General features: G+C 39.5%; 1 protein-coding gene across 1 annotated transcript in view; it reads left to right on the top strand.

Annotated features, from left to right (window-relative positions):
- The window catches only part of chsy1 (chondroitin sulfate synthase 1), a 49956-nt gene extending 27229 nt beyond the window's left edge, over positions 1-22727 (top strand). Inside the window, exon 3 of the mRNA XM_046857923.1 lies at positions 19794-22727. Coding sequence (XP_046713879.1) covers positions 19794-21389 — 1596 coding nt within the window. The 3' untranslated portion in view covers positions 21390-22727. The remainder of the gene's footprint in view (positions 1-19793) is intronic.
- The last annotated feature ends 394 nt before the right edge of the window (positions 22728-23121 follow it).

Raw genomic sequence — 23121 nt, 5'->3', positions numbered from 1 at the left:
CTGTGGGTATTTAGCCTTTTTGACCGTGCTGTCAGTTTCCAAACTCAAGTCATTCATTTCAAGTCTTGGCACCTTTTAAGATGTAGTTTGAAGGATTCCACGCATCATTTCTTTAACGTCCTTGAATGGGATTTTGTCCGCGCTATTGAACGGCACTTTTCAAGCCTTTTGACTGTGCAGGTTCTCAAATTTGCATTCCAAGGGAAGGTCTCATGGTGACACCGTATTGGTGTTTTAGATTCGCACCTTTTGATGAAACTTTGCGGCAACGTTTTCAGCTGCATCATACCCACACCTAACTGTGGGGAACGATGGGGTCTCCTGATGCCTTTGCCTTTTGTTCAAATGCTAGTAGATGTGGTCAAACCCTGGGGATGGAGTTTTGTTTGTATTGCTCATTTGTATCCTATTTTGGTGTTTGCCCAAAGCAAGGTATCTCTCCTCTTAAATGTTCATTCATTGCCATGCAGATTTTGTATACAAGCCAGGATATTCATATCTTGGTGCCGCTTTAACCCATTACTGTCTCCATAATTAAACCCAAACTTTTTCGACTCCAAACCAGTCTCTAATTTAATGACATACTGTGACTGACTGTCTCAGAGCTCTAGCATCAGCCGAACACTGGGTCCTCTGAGAGTCGTTTTTCTGGCGCTGGCTGCACATATTGTATTAATTGACTGAAGATGTTCATTATGGTGCTTGTCCCACTCCGCCTCACCAACACAGTGGCAATTCATCATTCTTCTCTCCAGTCACTTTCAATAGGGGAAAAGAATGGGAGAAACAACCGCTTTTGTGTTGTGCCAGCGTTTTCCTGATTGCCATTGTGCAGCCTTGTTGTTGATGTTTCTTGTGTCAGACAAGAAACGCTTCACATCTAAGAGTGGTGATTAAAGCAATTTGTTCAGGATTGTCCGGGAGTTGGTCTGCCGTCACTTTATCGTGGTCAATAGATCTTTTGTGTCTGGTTACTTCAAACATGCCGGGAATTAACAGCGAATGGTCCCACTGGGGTACTGAATATATAGCTCTTCAGACACGAGGTAATAAGAGCGATACCGTAGCATACGCGTGCAGTACTAACAAAGTACTGGTTGGTCTGTTCTCCTTCCAGTGGGGAACAGCCTTCCTCTCACTTTTTCCAGCATCTCATCCTTCTCGCTTCTGTGTGGAAAGTGCTGTCTCACCAAGTCCTGCTGGACGCGATGAGCCAATGTCTAAAAAAGAATTAAGCATAATTTCCTTCTTATCCTCTTTCCATTAGGAATTTGGGAGATAATCTGAGTCAGGAGCCCAGCTCAAAGTTTTCCTGCAGATGGCATGGAAGAGTTCCATATTCCCTTATAAAGAAAAAAAATGAATCTCATCTTGGGTGTTGGACAGTTTGGCTTAATTCACTTGTGGGAATAGTCATTGCTTCTAATGTTGCTGAATGGCAGACGGTTTGACTTATTTTTGGCATTTTGTATTAGCCATTTGTCACAGCCCTTGTGGTTGGTGTGTGCAGTGAGGAAATTATGGCTGAGATTAAGCTATTTTTAAAGGACTTTCACTGACTTTTGCGGTGTTTTAATTTTTTAAAATTTTTAATTTGATTAAATGCTTTCAGAATGATAGGGATTTTTAATGCATGATTTTAAGTGTGCCACATTCCATGTTCTCCCTTAACCTCCGAAAAATCCATTTACTGTGATTCTGATGATAAAATTACATATCAGGGATTGGTCCTATTGCCAGAATTTTTATGCTGGCTTGAAAATAATTGTATAATTACTTGTAAATGTGCATGCAAAGTCGTTTATTTTTACGAGACAAATTTTTATTTAATTAAATATTTTTAGATTGGCACAATCACTTTTAAAACTGGGTTTTCCTGTTCCTGTGTTTTGGTTCAGTGTTTCAATCATGGCACAACACTGGACAGTTGTTTATACATGATCATGTGCCAGCATGTCTTCAGGTTTTCCAGTTGGGGAATTCCCAGGACATAAATTACAGCTGATGTTCCTGTCTTTATATGGTTCATGGTATTAACTCTAAGAGCTTAACGGTTACTGATAAATAGCTTAAATTTAAATTTTAAGTCTCACCACATCCGCCGCCGTAGTTAACAGATGACATGTCAACTTGGAAGTGTGACCCTTTTAGCATCTGGCACAGGAAGGGAAAGGAAACATTTTAACTCTGGAGTTAACATGTCCATCCACATGTCTGCTTATCAAAGCAGTGCGGAAAATCTTATCTGCAAGATAGGCAGTGTTGTAAAAATATTCCGTTGTCTGCCGTTTAAGCTTTTATGGTTCGATAGTTTGTATAAGTTCTCGTTTCCCATTCTTTTTGTGCAGTACGATTTTCTAGATATCTTTTTATTAAGTAAGACTGCTGCAGGGCATATTGTGTAAATCGATAGTCATTAGGATCAGTTTACACAGGAAAAACAATGGCTGAGAACTGGAAGTGTCTTCACAAGATACGGATGATTTGTGTTACAAAAAATTCATTACACTTGTTTGATAGGTCACATAACCGTGATATTTTTTTTAATCTTTACTTCGCTTATAGTAGCAGCTTACGTTCTGGTTTCAACTACTGACCTACTAATCAAATGCAAAAATGTAGATGTTAATACATGAAGTCTTTATTTTAGGATTGTCTTCTTATTCTGGAAAAGAGTGGGCTTTTGGTGTGTTTCAACTAAAGTAAAAGCACAAAAGAAGTTGTGATCTATATCAAATTGTTATAAGATGAAAAAGTGGTGAAAAGAATGTTTTTATTTACTGTTAATTCCATTTCTTTTCCATTCCAATTTCATAAGTGTATCTAATCCTTTGCGTAATTAATTTACAATTTAAGCTCATCTGAACAAATTCGATTTGATTCCAACACCATCATTTGTATTCGTTTTATGTGAGGTTTTCTCTCACACACGTAATTCCATCAGCGTCCTTCATGAATGTACTTGGCACTCCAACCTTTTTTCTGATTCACTTTTGTAATTGGTAGGCTGGACATCATTATAGACTGGAACTCTGAGGAGTGAAAGCTTGTTGCAGTGCTGTCTGGGTTCGTATGGAAGGCCAGACTAGATCCACCCTGCTTCAGCTCCAATCTATATTTAAAAGTTCACCCAGGACTTCACAGTAGCAGTCAGTTCATAAAAATAAAAGCCTCAGTTTTTCCTCTGAGCTTCAAAACCGTGACTCCTTGTTCTAATCGGCCACAGTTTACTTCATGTCTCCTTCTGTACTCATTTAGCGCACTCAAGCGTATTTAGTTTTCTTTTTTCCCCCCTCTTTCTTTCCTTTTTTTTTTTTATGATTAGTGTTCGGATTCTTTTTGTATATTTAGGTTTGGTTAGTGTTTGTGGCCTGGGTGATTGACCCGAAAAGGCGATTATTGACAGCCTAATCTTATTAGTTTTCCTAATAAATGGAAAACCTTCAAACTGGAGCTGAAAGGATTCACATTTCCAGCCTGCCGTGATGCTAATTGCAGTGATGAGAGAAGAAAGAAGTGTCGAGTTGGATAAAAACTAAACCTGGATAGCTTTCCCTTTTTCTAATTTACCTTCAATCACTATTTAAAAAGAGAGGGACTGTGTGCAGGCTCACTGTTTCCAGTAAGACAGAGACAAATGCCTGGAGTTTGATCAGCATTAGATCTGCGATTGTGAGGTTTAAGAGACTGGTACTATCCGAAAAAAGGAAACCTAAGGGTTACAAAAACAAGAAGGTGGATTTCGCCATTTACTAGAAAGTATGAAAAAGATGACCTTTTGAAAAAGATATTTTTAGAGAGAGACTGAGCCTTCAAAAGAGAATGCAGTGTTTAGTCTTGTGGGCGGGCAGACAGTGGGTTTGCCCAGTCTGGAAGAAGCATTTAAAATAAAAAGGCAGGAAATGGATCGCATTCTAATCGGGCATTCCGTTTTTGTTTTCTTCTATTTAATTTGTGATTGGTTTGTGCAACTTGGCTTTTCTCTTTTAGCATACTCTCGAGTTAGCTAGTGGCCAGCACTCCTCGTGTAATAGATTAAAGATAGAAACAAGTTGGACTCACTTTTGGGCTGCCTTGTTCTGTTCAGCACGATAGCAGGGAAGGGTTTCGCTCTGGTTTCTTTAGCATGGGTGGAGGGACCGCAGCATCTGTGTCCTGACAGTAAGATAGATGTTGCCACTCTTTCCTTTCCGTCCTCTCCTTCTGGACCACATCCAAATGCGTTTCTGCTCAGATAGAAGAAGGCAGCCGGAGAGAAGAGCGTGGCATTCTTTAGTTCATGGTTCTCAGAGCTGCACTGCTATCTCTGGGCCAGCAAATCTTCTCTGAAACAGCATGGCTCGACAAAACACGTTAAGCGGGACTGTGTGTGTGTGTCAGTCAGTTTTCTACTGTATAAATCTACCCATGAGTGTAGAAGGACTCTTCCCTTCCTTGGAGGTTATCGGGTGATGACCTACAAGGAACAACTTGTTTGTTAGAGCACACAAACGTGCAAGTCATTATTTTAGTATAAAAAAGGGAAGAGGGCATTTTCTAGTGTACAATCTGAAATCTGTGTCTTTCACTCGCTAGTAGGTTTAAGGTATTAGGCTTTGGATCTAAAGGTCATGAGTTCAAATCCCAGCCACATCAAGCTGCAAGGCCCCAAACCTATAACTCATTAGTTGAATGAGAGAAATGCTCTGGAAAAGTCACTCTGGATAAGGGCATGTGTCAAATACTGTAAATGTAATATCTCATATTTGGTGCATTGGAGGTCAATAGGAAGCCATTTTGGATTTGCCTTAACTATGGATAAGCAAATGTGTTTAAACACATTTTTATGATTATCTTCTTATAGCAGTGCTTCTTTTATTGATTGTTTACTCAATGATTGCACTGAGATTTGGAATCTAAACCTAGTACTGTTCAGAAGGTGAGGAGTTTTACTAGAGAAGCTTCACAGCGTTTAAGGTTAATAAGCAAAACTCCGCTGCGAGTTCGAATGCAATCAAATTAGAAAGTAAAGCTCATTTTATTCATTTCTTCCCACACTGCTTGCGGATTATGTAATGTTGTGGTACGTAAAGAGCGCTACCAAATATTTTTGCTTTTTATAAGCACCATGCTCTTAGAAATATGTATAAAATAACCAACACGTTACATAATGTTCATAAAATGCACCGTTTCGTCATTGCTGCACACTTTTCTCAGACTCCTGAAAGAGTTAAAAAGTTATTATATACAAGAAGAGGATTACAGCGTTTACATCTTTGCAGTGCTGAATTATGTATAGAAGGCTAATGCTGTTTCTGGCATGAGCCACTTTCTGTCTGTCTGGATAGCAGATTTTATTTGAAGGTTAAGCACCATTGGAAGATTTACAGATCGTCGTGGATCTGACAGGGTTACGACTCTTCAAATAATTTTTTTGATAATATTTTCAAGCCTAATGTTTTTTTGGTCAACAATTGGCTTATAATGCAATATGCAGTGTAGAGTGCTTTTCTCACCGTATTAATGAGGCGTGCACACTGCAGTCATTCCACAGGAAGTTTCTGCATGACGCTCAATATTTCCTAAGACCGCTGAGATTTTTTATTTTTAATAGGCAGACCGCTTTTTCTTCTTCTCGTCGTAAATGGCAAAAAAAAAAGGCAGTTTATCGCTAAGTGATGCTTGCGAAAGAGACTGGAACGGGAAAAGGGTGTGAAGCTTTTAGATTGTGGTGGCTGATGATATGGAGTTGGCTACAGATTTCAACCCGGGATCCAAATTTTCTTTTCTATTTAGGCTGTGAACTCGGCAAATCCTACACCTGCAACTGCTCAAGCCTTTGTTACCATGAATTACATTCGCAATTAACCTATTAAGGTGATGAAATGAGGGCAGGCAGCTGAAAAAGAGATTATCCTGCCACACGCTGTGCCCATTCCACATCCTTCATCAGGCCCAGCATGATGCCCATTGTGCGTCCCTGTTTGACGCTAGCTCTGCTGAAGTTGGTAAACACAATTAATTAGTTTGCCTGCGTACCACGTGTGTGCTGTGGATCAAAGCTTGGTCAGGAATTCCAGCTGTGGAATTGCATGAACACAGGGCAAGCGTTTTTTTTTAAAAGGTAAGGAGCTGTGACAAGAAATCTCTAGAACGGTGTTGCTGAAGATCCTGAGCAGGTCCGGGGTGGCAATGGCATTTGTGTAGCAGCTGTGTTTGTGTCTTGGGGCAGACCAGGAATTAAAGTCCATATGTTTGAGTCATGGCTGAGAAAGAATGGGCTTTTCAGACAATGGTCTGGCAAGTCTGCAGCAAAAAGCGTGTGTAACCTGGACGGTGTAAATCTGTCCCCATGACAGTTACCCATCACACTGAATCCTCCTACAGCTGTCACGATGTGCGCCCATTCCCAGGGCTCATTTACTCTAGAAGACAAGCTGGCTTTTTTTTGTTGTACTTTCATTTTTATCTAACCAGCCCCCTGCCAGCTCTCTCTGGGTAGCATGACCTTTTCATACTATATTTGCCATTTATTTATTTTTCTTTCCTCCTCACTGTATACTTTGTGAGATGTTAATACTAGTGACGCACTGAATGTGGAATTAAAACTGTCGCATGTCGGACCGAGAAGTCTGTTTCAGCAAGAACTGTTATATTTTTAATTTCTTTATTTTTAAGTGCAAGTTTCATTATTTGCTCAGTGTGAAGTTGGTTACTAATTTCACTATTATCAATGAGGACCAGAAAGTATATACTCTTTCTCTTACTTAGTAGTTGTTCCAAGTAGCGTTACTTTAAGCTTTCCGCATTGTCCAAGACGCACGCCTGTCTAGAGATCGTAATAAATCGCATCGTTTCTGACCACAGCTGTGGCAGGTGGAGACACCTGGACCATAAGGGTTTGTTTGAGTTGTTTTCTAGGCATCCTACATGCTTCTGCTGAGCTCGGAGATTGCTGTTCCAGTGTACGATCCGGACATTTCTTTATTTAAACCAGAGATTTTATATATATATAAAAATATATAAAAATCCATACATTACACATACATTATATATATATATACATTTATTATACTCATACTTTATAAGTATGAGTAAATGAGCAATCAACAAAAACTGAAGTAACATGGAGGCAATGGCGTGTTTAAAGATAAAAGGTTTCATATGTGGGCGGCGACTTTTTTTCTTTTTTAAAACCATTTTGGAACTTTTAAAGCAAACTGTTTTGAATCATTCCTCCGGAGAGAAGCAAAGAGCTTTAAACAGTCATCACTAGTCAAGGCAAAAGGTTGTGAGAAGAAACACCAGCTGTAATCTGTTCTGGACCCGTCCCATACTGTTTAAACATCCGTTTGTGGCAGTCCCTATCTGGCATGCACTCGATCTCTAAAAGCACTTTTTTCTTTTTGGTGCACACTGATTGGTAGGAGTTGTTTAGGGTAGAGACACACACAGTCTGATTACATATAATCAGGGCTTTTTAAAACACCATTCCTGTCTCTATCTTTGTTTCACTTTTAATCACATTATTCCTATATAAACTCTCTTTGGCGCTTTAAACGCCCTTTTTTTTTTTTTTTTTTTAAGTTTTCTTTTAAATAGTAACACCTAAGCCCACATCGGCGTCTGAAAAAGAACACGTTCGCTTTTAATTTGGCACTTCGGCGAACTCCTCAGTTGCACACACGAGATCTGAACACTGATTTTAGACATGGATGTTATATGATTTGAGGTTTTTGTATTAGAACAATGTATTATCTCCACCCCCTCGTTCCTCTGTAACGTGTATGAATATTTTTAGAGCTGGAAAGAGGAGGACTGTGGGACACACCTCTGTCAGACAGGATAAAGCAATCCCCCCCTTTGTACTATCTTATCTTTGTCTCGTCACAGCAGGTTTCCATCAGAGGGCTTTTACACAGTTATAGCGATAGCAATTAAATCCCAATAAATGGTTGCCGTTTGTCAGTTTAAAACGCAGTGTGGCTGAATCACTCCTCTGCAGTGTATGTCCTTTCTCTTATTGTCATTCTAACTATGTAAGATCTAAAGTTCTTTTAGATGACATTAGTTTGATTTGAAATGTTGAAGGCATCGAAAATCCACCAATTTTACAAAAAGGCTTTATAGAAAAGGCCTTGGTCTGACACTAAAACAGACTCACAATGTAATGTGATGTAAAATTGAGGCTTATCAGATTTTGCATTCAGTTTTTTATTTTATTTCTGTGCATTCAAGCAGGTCAAATTAATCTATAAATAATAGATGACTGTCGACAATCAAATCTCTTTGACGTCTGCTCCAAAGCACCAAGCCAAATGTGTCTGGCTGAAGGGCATTAATTTAACTGGCACTATAAATTATAAGACCAGTCCTTGCATTAGATTTTTCTCAGGCGGCTCGTACATTTTGCATGACTTGTGGTTTGGGCAGAGCATGTGTCCGACCAGCTATTTTATATCTATCTTTATCTCAAAAAGGAAAATCTAGCCATTTTTATGTGCCTGCTGGGTTATTTTAGTTTTTTTTCCCCCCCGATTCCTTGATTGTATCTAATGCATTTGTGCCTTGGTTGGCTTTCATCCTTTTAGATGGCTGTCCTCCATCTCCATCTCAAAGGCATCATGGCCCACTCAGACAAAGGGCTAGGCTGCAGATAATTAGATTTTTTTTTTTTTTCTCAATAACCTCTGAATGGCAGAGAAAATCTAATCACAATTTGGTTCCTAGGAATAAATTTTCTTTACAATAACAATGAAGTTCTCCACTACATTGTCATTTATTATTGTATGTGTGTATGTATGTATGTGTGTATGTGTGTATATATATATATATATATATATATATATATATATATATATATATATATTATTGCATGGGGGTTAATGTGTTGTTTTTCTACACATTACAGTAGAATCAAGCAAAAAATCCACCATCCTGTTTGATTTATTACTGCAAATGCTACTGCTAACAAGCAGATCCTGACAAATGCTGATATAATGCCCTCCTTAACTTTTCTCAAACAAGAAATGGTTTGAATGTTTTTTGTTTTGGTTTTTCCCCCTGCCTTTTTAGGCAGCTCTTGTTGATTACATCATTCATGACTATTTTTTTGATGGAAAGTGGTGATGATGGGAATGTAATCTGAAGTCTGAAAATGTCTTCTGTCTACGTTCACAGTGGGTTGGTGAGAAACGAGCCCGGCTGTTTGCCCCTTTATTCTCCAAAAAAAAATCTTTATTGAAGGGTAATTCAGTAATCGCTTGGTTTGGGATTTTTATTTACTGTTTGTTCTTCGGGAAATGCAAAGCAGCTGAAAACTGCTTTTGCTTGCAGTCTGATTTTTCGAGTGCAGAGTTTGTAGCTCCTGTTCAGTGCAGGTGCTTTCAGTTTATTCCATGCTCCAATAACCAGGTCGTGCTCGGCTCACACCAAGACGCGAGTATAGTGTACGCTTTTTTGGGTTTCTTTTTTTGCTTTTTTATTTTCTCTCTCTCTCTCAACTCATTTGAACATCACAGCTTGAGTACTTTGTTTAAACTGAAAAGACTGTTTCCATCAGATCAACTAAGCCAATCCTCTTCCACCCCACCCCCTCCACCCCTCTTTTTTTATACAATGAGCAGAATAGTGTTAGCTAGGACTGACCTAAGGTTTTTCGCCTCAGACTGGAAGCTGCTGCCCGGCTCCAGCCCACCACAGTCGCTCCTGTTCTCTACCCTTCCTGTTTAGCTCCTTGATCTGGAATCCCTGCAGCAACCAGGCTTGCCAGGGTTTGAAATCTAACCCTAAGCTTGTAGGGAGAAAGCTTTCAGCACTGTCCCTCTTAGCCAGAACTTTTTATAAAGACTTCAGCGGTTCTGTTGAAGGGCTTTTTTTGTTTTGTTTTTGGATTTATTTTTTTTATCTTGGTTTTCCAAAGACCTAAGCAATGCTGGCCAAAACCCATGGGGCTTATTGACAGTGTTTTCTTTGTTTCAAAGATTTTCTAGGGGACTGAGAGGATCTGTGTACCTGCCTTCTTCCTCTGTAATGTACTGTCCAAAAAATAAAAAAAAATAAAAATTTCTGCCAGTCTGCTCAGTGCAAATATAATTTCTTTGGAAGCTTGTATAAAATGAGAGCTCTTATCTGCGCTAATTGTAAAATAGTGTTAAAACGCACTAGCGCAGCTTGAATTAGGCATCGGCATTCTGTGTCAGCGGAGTCTCTTCACCGTGGTACACTATTGAGTGCAGAATCAGATTTCAGAATCCCTTTGCTAGAAAGGGGATTTAGATAGGAAGCTTATTTGGATGGTGTTTGTGTGTTTTAGCCTGCCCTATCTCACAGCACAATCTGAATGGTCTGTGTCAATAAGCGATATCGCACCAGCCTGCCCTCAGGAGCCAGCCTGACTTGGTCTTACTGACCCAGTGGAGAACAGGGCTTTCCTGACTGCTGCTTGGCTTCTTAAAAAAAAAAAAATTTGAGTCATTGATTTGTTTAAATGCCAAAACACACAAGTGGAGCCTGGAAGCTCTTATCTCCTCGGAGGAGCCTGTTTACTTCAGATTAAGCCAATACCAGATAAAGTCTATGGGACATGTTAAAGACCTGATTGATTTTGGTGATCTGTTTTCCTTTACTGCTCGGCTAATTTCTATTTCAGGATACCAACAGAATTGACGAGGGAAAAAAGTTTATTTATATATATATATATATATATAATTATAATATAAAAACAATTTTCCTCTTGTCAAGTCTGTTCGTATCCTGTCACTCGGCACTCCAATAAGGGGCATTATGAATTGAGGTTTCCAATGAGACCACAGTCCTGAAGCACACTGAGCTCCAGCGCTGTAAAGGTGAAAGAAGACAGTGTTTCAGCAGCTTAGGTTTTTGAGTAAGTTGCCTGTAGATGCACTTGTTTCTTTACCAGATCCTCACCAGTAGCTGAAGTAGGTCAGGTTACCCTGGTTTGACGTCATGTTATTCTCTATGACTGCATTCCACCTCTGCTAGTACAGGCCAGTGTTGCTCCTGCACCGGAGTGTGGAACTGCGGCCCCACGTTCATGTTTTTCCTTCTGCAATACGCCCTTGTTGACTCAGGAAACGCCTGTTAATGAAGCGAGTTAGATCAGGTGTACATGGTCTTATGAATGTATTACTATTATCTACTGCACAGACCACATGCCAATTATTCCCAGTCTTGCTGCTTTGCATTCCCAATTTGTACTTCTTTCTATTTCTTGTCTTCCTCTCTCTTTCCCCATTCAGTTTCACTCAGTCAAGTGCAGATGAAACCACAGCTCCTTTTATTCCGTTTCACTTAAAATAATATGCCCGTAATGACGGCAAGATCATCCCATTACATCTGTGCAGCAGTTCTGGTGGAAACTGGATGAGTCCACATGAAAGTACCTCTTCTAGTTTGATGTTTGGTGTACCCCCACCCCCTTCTGCCATTGTGCAGCAGATTCTATTAAAAATGCAGCCGGGAACGAGAGCACACACCTCGTCTAAATACTGCTGCAATATTCAGAAGTGAAATGCTATCTTGCTGGCGGTGCTTATCACTCCACTTATCACATCACAGTCATCTCTGAGGGTCTCATTCGAGGATAAAGTAGCAAGCACTCCATCAAAACCAGGAGGCCTGGATTTCTGCACAATGAATATGAAGCGTTCAGGCGTTTTCTTCCTTCCTGTATAAAGCAAATTATATTGAATTTTGCCTAGTTTACACTGAACAGCCCAGTAAGCATGTGGAAAAGCGGAATTTTGTCCAATGCGTTTTCTTGACAAAGACTAAAATGTTTGTCATTTTAGACACGATGGTTTAGTGCCAAGATTCTCATTCGCATGTGCAGGAAATGGGAATGTGGCAATACCAGTCTGTGCATGGCCTTTGGTGGACAGAAAAGAAAAACCACACCCCCAAATAAACAAAAACAAATCATGTTCATTGTCTAACCAAGTTGAAATATGATCAGGCTAAATAATTTATAAGGTTGGGTACCGAAACACCTGCACACAAACGTAACGTGTTCTAACAAATGTAATTTCCTCCCCAAAATCATTGCAGTTAAATCTTTTGGGGTTTGCATCAAATACTACTACTTTTACTTGTATATACTCCATCCTTTTTTGTTGCTGCTGCTACTACTGGTGCCTTTTATAAAAGCATGTGGCGCTTTTTATTTCATCACCATTTAAACCTGTGTTAGCGTTGTCTGGCATAACACCCAGTCTCTAACATTGATAGCTTTTTTAATTAAGGGGGGCTGATCTCAATCTGTAGCACTCTGAGAATCTTTGTACATCGATGTGTGTTCTTTATCTGTAGAGTGTGGACCTTAAATAATCAGGTGTGAGACAAAGCCATCAATTTTCTATGGCCTTGGCCTGCATCTGAGACGGTCTTTTCTTTAGAGCGGGACCCCGAGGACTGATTATTCTCTGTAATCATCTGTTGTACAGGTGGTGACAGCTAAATCGTTGGTTTTTCATTAAAAGGCATTCTCCATCCCTAAGGTTTGATTACTGTGAGAGATGAAAGTTGTGTAGAATAAGAAGACAAAAATCAAAGGATCCAGCCATAGAGCCCCCCCTCCCCCCAAAAATAGCAAAAAATAGCAAAAAATAGCATTTTGCTATTTATAAAGTAGGGATAATCATTGGAAAAATCAATTTTGTTGTTCCTTGGAAGACGGAAGATTTTGGCTAAGAGCTAAAGAAGGAACAAACCTCTTTTCTTGTTATGGTTATTAAGCTGGAATACCACACTAAGGTGGTCATGAGAGTGCTGATGAAACACTGTAGAACAATCCCTTTGAGATGTGCACTTGGCAAAATCTTCTTTTCAGCTTTTCAGCAAACCTGCATACAACCATACAAAGCATGACATGAATAATAGCGCATAGGACGAAACCGGTGGTACAGCTTCCACGCCTTTTGGTCAGCGGCATCTTTTGTAGCATGAAATGTCAGTGCGGTTTGCTGTAATCATCAATCACTGTGGGTTAAACATGGCAGTTGGAAGTTCATCTGAAAATTGCATCACACACGTCTAAACTTTTAGAAAGTACCACCACATGGATTGAATCCTAAATCTGTCAAATCATTGTTGATGTACGTTTGATGTATCGCGGGCGTATTTTTGTATGTTTCGGTTGTCAGGGTTCAGTCTCATAACTATGGCTTTTTCTTCAAATCTTTGTCAGGTGTCTAGTAATTTATTTATTTTATCTAATCTCCTCAAGCAAGCGCACTATATTGCCAAAATTATGTGGACACCTGATTATTATCTTTGTGGCTCATCCACAAACTGTTGCTACAAAGTTGTTTTGAACACAATAGTAAAGCGTTAAGATTCCCCATTACAGGCTCTAAGATACCCAAATCTGTTCCAACATGGTGATGCCCATGGGCACAAAGCAAGGTTTATGAAAATATGATGTTAAAGAACTTGAGTGGTCTACACAGAGGCCCTGTGTAACTCCTCCAAACTTTTGGATGAATTAGAATTTTGTTCATGGCTGAGTCAGCACAAATCTCTACAGTCATGCTCAAGCATCTAGTCGAAGGCCTTTCCAAAAGAATGACGATCGGTGTAACAATGCATAGGATTTTTAGCATGCGCATTTGGTGCTGTCAGGTGTCCATAGAATTTTGACAATAGAATTTCACCAAGAAGTCTAAAGACCTATAAAATCAAATAAATAATATTTTTCCTATTCCATCATTCTTAGGATTTCAGTATTCGTTCCACTACTCAGTTGTTAAATATAAAGAATAGAGTGGATTACACAGGCATAAATGTGAGTCGCTTTGGATATGGGGTATCTGCCGGTTGCCCTAAATTAAAAAAAAAGAATTAACAATTAGGTGTGAGACAGTCATAGTTGGGCACTAATTCACTATAACTAAATAATTATATACTAAATCCCAAATTTGTATTTTATTTTAGTATTTAATTTTGTTTCTAAACCAGTATTAAAATAGCAGTGAATTTATGATTTGTGCTTTTTACAATGAAACCATTTTTAAATAAAAAGGTAATGGTTCAAAAAATGTAAATTATCCATAATTCGAAGAATATTTCATTCTATAATCACTCTAAGTGAAATAATTTGTGCTTAATAGTGTTATCGGTGTAGTGACTGAATTTAGGATTCAGATTTCTTTGCAAATTTCTACTTTAAGAAACGGATGCATATCATATTACATGGTCAGTTAACTTTTTTGGAGCATCAAGAATCATGGCAATCGATTGATAAATTGCAATTATGGTAGAAATGAAAACTAATACCATACTTTCACACAGACATGAGTTTGATCATGCATACATGCTATTTGGAACCTAATTTGTATGTTGGGGAGTTTCATTGACAGTGTTGTCACTGTTCTCAGTTATGATCGCAGAACCCTGAAAACATCGTGCCTGTTTCCATCAAGATATCGATTACCAAAGCTGAACAATGAGAACAGGCTGCAGCTATCGATTATTTTTGTAATAGTTTTCTACCGATTAGTCAATCGATTAATGGGGGGGGGGGTATTTTTTCTTCATTAAAGATAATTAGAAAATAAGATGGAGTCTCTTAAAGTGAACAAGTAATCTGTTTTCTTTTTAGAAAAATTAATTTAATGTAAAAAAATAATGTTTAATGTAAATTGAATTGCCATATTACAGCAAAATTACAAATAAAAATAAATATATATATATATATATATATATATATATGTGTGTGTGTTTTAGTTTTAAATGATCCCAAACGTTGGAAACTTTGTGTTCTTTGGCCTGAATCTTCTCCTCGCTGTTTCCTCTCCGTTCCTTCATTTTTCATTCTGCCGCATCTTCTGTGTTCACCTGTCCAGGGGTCTTATACAGTATATCAACACGGCATAAGCACAAAACAAGGCTGGAAACAAAGATTTTCATATATTCGCGATATTCATAAACGAAGGGGAAACAGATGAGACCCAGAGCTGTCCAGAATTTAGGGGTGGTGCGCCAGTATTAATGGTCCGTGGAGAAACGCAGTGCTCAGTGTGCAGTTAACTGGACTACACTACGTTTTTTCATTTTTTTGAAGTTACTAAAGGAATCGCGTCAGCCCTAAACGCAACTGCAATTTGGTTGCCTAAAACACAACTGATGTTATTGTCACCATTTCTTGGAATGTTTAATTCTTCGTATACCACAGCTTTTGACCAATAATAGTTTAAAGAATGCAACAGTATGTTACCAATAGACAGCTAAGTGAAAATTCTTGCATCCTGAGGACACTTTTTATTTATTTATTTTTTTAGTGTGGAACACTTCTTCCGTAAATGTCTCCTCACAGAACACTATTTATAATATACCATATCAAGAACACAGCTTTCATCCTGTGTACGCTTTTAGTCCAGAAGCAATAACGATTGACTGTCAAGCGATACCTTCTGTTTAGAATCAAGCATTGTGTTTAAATAAGTGCAATGTTCACTTTAAAGAAAAAAAAAATCTGGAATGTCAAGCTTGGTTACATACCATAATTGTGCAATTTTTTTTAGCTTTTTATTTATTTAATAGGCAAAAGTACCATTTCCTGCTGTAGGCCTCCCTCTGTGACTCTTTAGTGTTGTGGTTTTATAAATGTTGCCTGAAGCTGTGGAGTGTTTACTGTCCCTCATTGTTTAAGGTCAGCATCTTGGCAGGAATCGCTAATCTTAAACAAGCACAAGGGGTGTCCTTTTGAATAGCACTCATTATGCTACAGTGGAGCCCATTAACCAAGCATTTTTCAATTAGCTTGCGTGAATGGCAGTGATGTGTTTTCTGTCACCGATAAATCCGCAGGTAGTTACCTTGACGCTTCACCTTCGTGCTGATGCGTGTGGCAACAGCGCCGGCGAAGGAGCGTTTCGGACGCGGCCACGCCTGTCGCCGAGCGCTGATTTATTACAGCACTGAAATAACATACACAAGGTTTAACACGTGCATTTAAAGCGCAATCTGCACCGAGCCTGACAGAGAATTATAGCCTACACATGAACATAATTCGGGGAAAAGAGAATGCACTTAATGAAGGGGTTTTTCACCAAGAAGCTTCTTTCAAGTATTAATTTTTTTATGGGTTCTTTGAAGTCGGGATTTTCCGGCGAAGGAGGGAGAAGTGCAGCAAATCGGTGTGGTCTGGCGACATGTCGAACATGGAAAAAATGCTGGTGAATGGGACGATTGTCTTTACTAATCTTTGTTGTGACTGACTTGTAAGATCTGGATGACTACAATGTTACAGCAGAAAGGCCTGCCACTTTAAAAGTACTGTGTATTTCTTATTGAATGACTCACTGTTAAATGTCATGTAATGCTGGTTAGCATGTTTAAGTCATTTCCCGAGAATCTGTTTCGTATCTTCTACCATAATTCAGCCAGTCATGGGGTTTTGACTGTGTTGTCTATTTGTATGTCATGTAAGTTTAGTCTAGTTCTACTGCTACACACTGCTCTGTGTGGTGCTTTAACATTCTAAATAGTAAAATGCATTTCAATTCTCAGGTTTTTTATGTATGTGTATATGTTTAAATATACCCACACATCCATGTAATATATATGAATGAATTAACAAAAGTATTGGGACACCCGACGTTTACAGCCGTATGTGGTTCTTTCCCAAACTGTTACACAACGTTGGAGGCACACAATTGTCTTTGATGCATTAGCATTACATTTTCCCTTTACTTGAACGATAAGACTAACACATGTCCAGCATGACACTGCCCCTGTGCACAAAGCCAGCTCCATGTTTAAATGGCCTGCATTGAAAAATTCATGAGTGGCCCGCTACAGAGCGCTGACCTCAAAACTATTGGGATGAACTGGAGCGCAGACTGCACCCCAGGCTTCTTCACCCTACATCACTACCTGAAGTTACTCATGCTCTTGTGGCTGAACGAGCACAAATCTCCACAACCACACTCCAAAATCTAGGGAAACGTCTTTCCAGAACAGAGGAGTAGAGATTATAGAAGCAAAAAAAAAAAAGTGACTAGTTTTAATTTCATTTAGATTTAATGAAAAAGGACAGTTTTGTTCATGTAGTGTGGATCAGAACAGCACCTTTTATAATTGTGTTGAACAGAACAGTCTGGGATTCTGTTCTCATTCTTGCACGCATGTCAGTTCTATTTTATTCTATATTATGAGTACAAAACCCACACATCCCATGCAATACAATACAACCTGTGAAACATTGCGGGTTGTAACAGTAAGCGAGTGTGTATGATGCCAATAACATTTGACTCCGGTAAAAGTGCAATATGTTGACCCTTGAGGTGGTTTGCATACAACAGCAAAACACATAATGTTCCATTCCTGTCAGCCAAACCACAGGAATCAAAGAGTACAGGCTTACTGAGCATTTGGAAAACAATGCTTTTCCCCCCTCCGTCGATCTGTTTGGTTCCTGTGAGCCTATGCCCACTGTAGCCTCAGGTTCCTGTATGTGAGTTGTACACATGCTTTTCTTGCTGTTGCTGTTCTCCTCTGATCTTTCATCAAGAATCTTTTTTTTTTTTTTTTTTTAACAGGCAGAACCTGAAATGAAGTACTACCGCAAATCTACCTTTTCTTTCCCATGTTCTCGTGTGCTTTCTTATTTTACCCAACACTTCTTCAACTGACTAATTATACTTAGTCTGCTTGTTTGCTGCTATATATGCATATAATAGAACCGAACCTAAGCTGCTTCATGCCTAGCTCATAAACCGGACCTCATCTCCTTATCCGAGTTTCATTTGCAGTACTTTAGTTGTTGTGAGTGTTTAAATGGGCTAATATCAGGCCAAAGCAGACCGGCACGAAGAACTTAAGATGTTATTAATTGGTCTAAACTGTTCCGTTGAGCAAATGCGTCTTTAAAAAAAATGCCAACGTATTGACTTGTATCCTGCTGCCAAAGCCTGAAATAAACCGAGGAATAAAATGACCTTTTATAAGCTGCTTTATCAGATTGTCATATCTAAGTGTAAAGGTACACCGAGTAAATTACCTCCTTGTAGGATCAAAGATTCAGTTTATTTTTGAAAATGTCTTTTTTTGGCCTCTGTCAATAAACAGAAAGCTTCTAATTTGTCTGTAGCGATTGTTGGTTGTTTTTAGCTGTAATGTATTTCTCACAGGGACAATCGAGGCCTGATGTTATTGCAGAGCCAGTGAAGTAGTTCTCTCTTTTAATCATAAACAACGTTACAGCCTTTTATTACAGCACTGTTCTTGATTGCAGGGATGTACCCGTCTAAAGGTGGCAGTGTTAAAAACAAAACCTTTCATGTAGACCCAGTGAAAATACTTTGCTCCTTTTTTGGTTTTAGTCCTTGTTGATATCAGTGCTAAAGTAAACTACTTGGTTTGTACTCATATACAGCCCAGATCATTAACTGTGTGTCCATATTAGCCATAAAAGGTGCATTAACTGTTCTTCGTCGTCCTTTCTAAGTCGATTTGTGTATGAATCGTTTGTTGTCATGCAGCCGATACTGGCTGATCATCAAGAGCTGAGCATACTGGGTAATAGCTGTTTTCACTTACCCAGCATTGTCGACATTTTTTTGTCGCCTAGCCAGCATTTGTTGCAGTGCTGGATTCGGTCCTGTGCTGTAAGCAGAGAACTTCTCATGCTGTGCTTTCGATTTAAAATGGGATAACTGGTTTTGTAGTGTACAGCAGTGCTGTAGATTTTCTCCTTGATATTTTTGCAGAGCGTTGATCAATCTAGATCTCGGTCATGCCTTTTCATCTGTAAATTTGATGAGTTAAAAAATTCATTTTACATCTGACACAATCTTTATAGCTTTATTTAATGAGTTTTGCCCCTCAGTTGAGTTTCTCATCAGAAATCTTCCCAGCCATCTGGTTGACTTTTCCCTGCACATGGCAGGGATTGGCAGCAACTTTTGTTTGCGTTTCCCCACATACCACCCATTAGTACAAACTGACCAGGTCATAGTGCAGGAAGGAATTGTTATAATAAGCCATGTCGGAGTAATTACGAAAGAAACCAGAGGTCAGCTAATTAGAGGGCTTTAGGACGAGACAGATTGCTATTACCTGCCACTCAGAATCCCTACTCGGAGACCTTTTGACCTTGTGTACTGGCTCCATTTATCTTATAACTTTATCCTTTTCTAGCGTGGTCAGTGGGTTTGGGAGCACTGCTGGAGTCCAATTTTCACTTTCTTATACAGATTGTGAATGATTTTTTTTTATTTATTTCTTATTAAAAAGAAACACTGATGGTAAATGGTTTGGTCCAAGGAGACAGAAGCTGCAGTCCCTTCGTTGTACTGCGCAAAGCCCCTTCAGAACACCAACATTTGACATGGAGCTTTTTAATTAGCATGGTGAATTGTCAGTTTAAGACTTTAAATCTGATGGCGTCCAATTCGTGCGTTTACTCTTGAAACGGCCAGTGGCTCTGTCTGTGCATCAGCAGTAATTGGTAGAATATAACTAATGAGCTTAGCCTTTTCATTGATTTTTCTATTTGTATTTTTCTGGGTTTCCGTTTCACATTTTATCAAAAGTTTGTTTTTTATGACCACAGTGAAGATGATAGAATTTTCCTAATGGAATTTGTTCTCATTCCGTTCAGAGTGCAGTTCAAAATGTTTTGATGCTATCGCTTTAAATGTATTAAGTAAATTAATCTAGGGTTAACAGGATTCAATACTGACCTGCTATTTGTGTCTAATACCTTAAAACTCGACTCGCATATTAAAACTGTCATACTCTTTTTTTTTTTCTTTTTTCTTTTTTTTTCTTTTTTTTTTTTCTTTTTTCAGATGCAGCAGCTGTTTTATGAGAACTACGAGCCAAATAAGAAGGGCTACATCCGAGATCTGCACAACAGTAAGATCCACAGAGCCATCACACTCCATCCCAACAAGAACCCTCCGTATCAGTATCGGCTGCACAGCTACATGCTGAGCCGCAAAATCGCTGAACTTCGCCACCGCACCATTCAGCTTCACCGCGAAATCGTGCAGATGAGCCGATACGGCAACATGGAGGTGCATAAGGAGGATTTGCAGCTTGGCATGCCCCCTTCATTTATGCGCTTTCACCCACGCCAGCGGGAGGAAGTACTCGAGTGGGAGTTCCTCACTGGGAAGTACATTTACTCTGCCTTGGATGGGCAACCCCCACGTCGCGGCATGGATTCGTCCCAGAAAATGGCACTAGATGACATTATCATGCAAGTTATGGAAATGATTAATGCCAACGCGAAGACGCGGGGGAGAGTCATCGACTTCAAAGAGATTCAGTACGGCTACCGGAGGGTGAACCCAATGTATGGGGCTGAATATGTGCTTGATCTGTTGCTTCTTTACAAAAAGCACAAAGGAAAGACGATGACGGTACCTGTCCGGAGGCACGCCTATCTTCAGCAGACCTTCAGTAAGATCCACTTCTTGGAAGAGGACGAGATAGACGCTCAAGTACTTTCTGCACGGATTAACCAGGGATCGGACTCGCTCTCTTTCCTCTCAAGCTCCCTCAAGAAGTTTGTGCCTTTCAAGCTTAGCGGCTCAGGCACAGACCAGCAAGAACCCAAAGAGAAGAAGATCAACATCCTTGTGCCGCTGGCGGGACGTTTCGATATATTTGTACGCTTTATGGCCAACTTTGAGAAAATCTGCCTCATTCCAAACCAGAACGTCAGGCTGCTGATCCTTCTCTTTAACACCGACAACAACACCGAGCGTATGAAGCAGATCGAGCTGATGCAAGAGTACCATTTGAAATATCCCAAAGCAGACATGGAGATTGAGCCCGTTTCTGGCCCCTTCTCCCGTGCCCTGGCCCTGGAGGTCGGCTCCGCCCATTTCAGCAATGACTCCTTGCTATTTTACTGTGACGTGGACTTACTGTTTACTGCCGATTTCCTCAAGCGATGTCGCGCAAACACCGTGTTGGGAGAGCAGACCTACTTTCCGATCATCTTTAGCCAGTATGACCCGAAGGTTGTCTACGCGGGAAAAGTCCCGAGCAACAACCACTACGTGTTCACATCCAAAACAGGCTTATGGAGACACTTTGGCTTCGGCATCGTCTGCGTGTACAAAGGTGACCTGGTGAAAGCGGGTGGCTTTGACGTCTCCATCCAAGGGTGGGGAATGGAAGACGTGGACCTCTTTAACAAATTTGTCCAGTCAGGTATTAAACTGTTCAGGAGCACAGACACTGGCATAGTGCATGTACATCACCCTGTCATATGTGACCCCAACTTAGATCCCAAACAGTACAAGATGTGCCTGGGTTCCAAAGCCTCGTCCCATGGTTCAACACAGCAGCTGGCTGAGCTGTGGCTGGAGAAGAACGACCATGGCTTCCGAAGGATCTCTAGTTCAAACAATGGCTCAATGAGGACAGCATAGGCCCTGCAAGCAAGGACCTCTACCTGCCCGTCTTCCTCTTTTTGGTGTTTTTCAGCTACCTAATTTATTTTTTCATATAAAAAAAAAAAAAAACACTTCTGTGGATATATTTTGAAATAACTCCTTTTATAAAATGCAAAAAAAAAAAGAGCAAAAACATTATCAGTGCTAGAAATTGGTTATAAAATGGACCCTCAAGTGTTGGAACATCAAATTGTGTTTTTCTTCACAAACCCAAAAAGCAGCATTGTATTTATGGCACCTCACATGAGGACGCTAAGTATACTGTGTACCTCAGTGATGTGCACATCAATCACTGTGTGTGTGTGTGTGTGTGTGTGTGTGTGTGTGTGTGTGTGTGTGTGTGTGTGTGTGTGTGTGTGTGTGTGTGTGTGTGTGTGTTTGTGGAGAGACTCACTTTAATGAGGGTCTGACTTCAGATGTACAAATGTGGTGTTAAGGAACAATTTAATGTATTATTTGTGAATGTTTACAGAAAGCCTCACAAACAATTGTTTGTTGGAAAAGCTGACAAAATAACTAAATTATTGCAACTAAGGGCCATAAAACACGTCTGGATTTCTGTTAAACCCTATTTTTATTTTCTGTTATGACACTGTTTTCTTTTGTTTATTTAGTTTTGTTTTGTTTTCCATTTCATTTCATTGGATTTTGACTTATGTGAACAGAACTGCTGGACTTTCCAACTCATTCCCTCTGTCTAATTTATTGAATATGCGGTCTTGTGTAGCTCTATCAGACTGCCATTGTGTATATTAGATTGTATTAGTTCGATCCAGCTCGATCATCGTGGTTGGGTTTTTTTTTTTTTTTTTTGGTCTTGTTTTTTCTGTTACTCATTTAATTTGGTTACCAAAGATATTTTTGCACAGTTGCTGTAGGTGTTTGGGTGTGTGTGGGTGTGTTTATGTATGCAGGTGGTAGCACAGTCATGAAGATTAGGAATGAGGTATTGACAGTCCAATTATTTACAATACTCCCAATTTATTACTTAGTCATGTAGAAATAGTCACACTTTATGTCTCACCAAAACTGCACAGGTTTTTTTATTTTATTTTTTTTATTCCATATTTGTCTTCACCTTTAATGTTCTAAAGCAATCTGCAGGACCTTGATCGATCATTCCTCAATGGTAGAGCCTTGCTGTATAAAGGTAGAGATGGTGTTTGCCCACAATGTCCTTTGTGGCTCATGGACTGCTCTTCCTCAATGTTGTACACACACCACCTGTCTGGGGCTTATTTTCTACTTCTGTTCTAAGCCCCCTTCCAACTGGGAAAAGGTTATATATTAATAAATGGAAAAAGATGTTTGTTATATGTTGTCTTGTATCTTGCTTAACATTGGAATTAGTTCTCAGGGGTAAATGTTTTTTTTTTTTCTGCATCCTATTTCAGATCCCTTTAAATAAATAACCTCCACTCTTCTGGGAAGGCTTTCACTAGATTTTGGAATGTGACTGAAGATTTTGTTTATTCATTATTTCAGCCACAAGAGCATTATTAAGATCAGGGGTCAGGTAAGAATTACATATGGCTGTGACAGTCAGGTGCCCAAAATCCTTTTAGCCATGTAGTGTGGATAACTTTGATTACACCTCAATACCGTTTTTCCCTCCACATGCTCTATCGGAACCTTTTGATAGAAGATGATGGCTATCATTCCATTATTTCTGCAACTAGTTAGGCTAGTGAGATTTGTTTCTGTGCAA

The sequence above is a fragment of the Silurus meridionalis genome, chromosome 9 (genome assembly GCF_014805685.1).
Source record: "Silurus meridionalis isolate SWU-2019-XX chromosome 9, ASM1480568v1, whole genome shotgun sequence".
Classification (NCBI taxonomy): Eukaryota; Metazoa; Chordata; class Actinopteri; order Siluriformes; family Siluridae; genus Silurus; species Silurus meridionalis.
The sequence above is the reverse complement of the archived record's forward strand: the minus strand, read 5'-3'. Positions and strand labels throughout refer to the sequence as shown.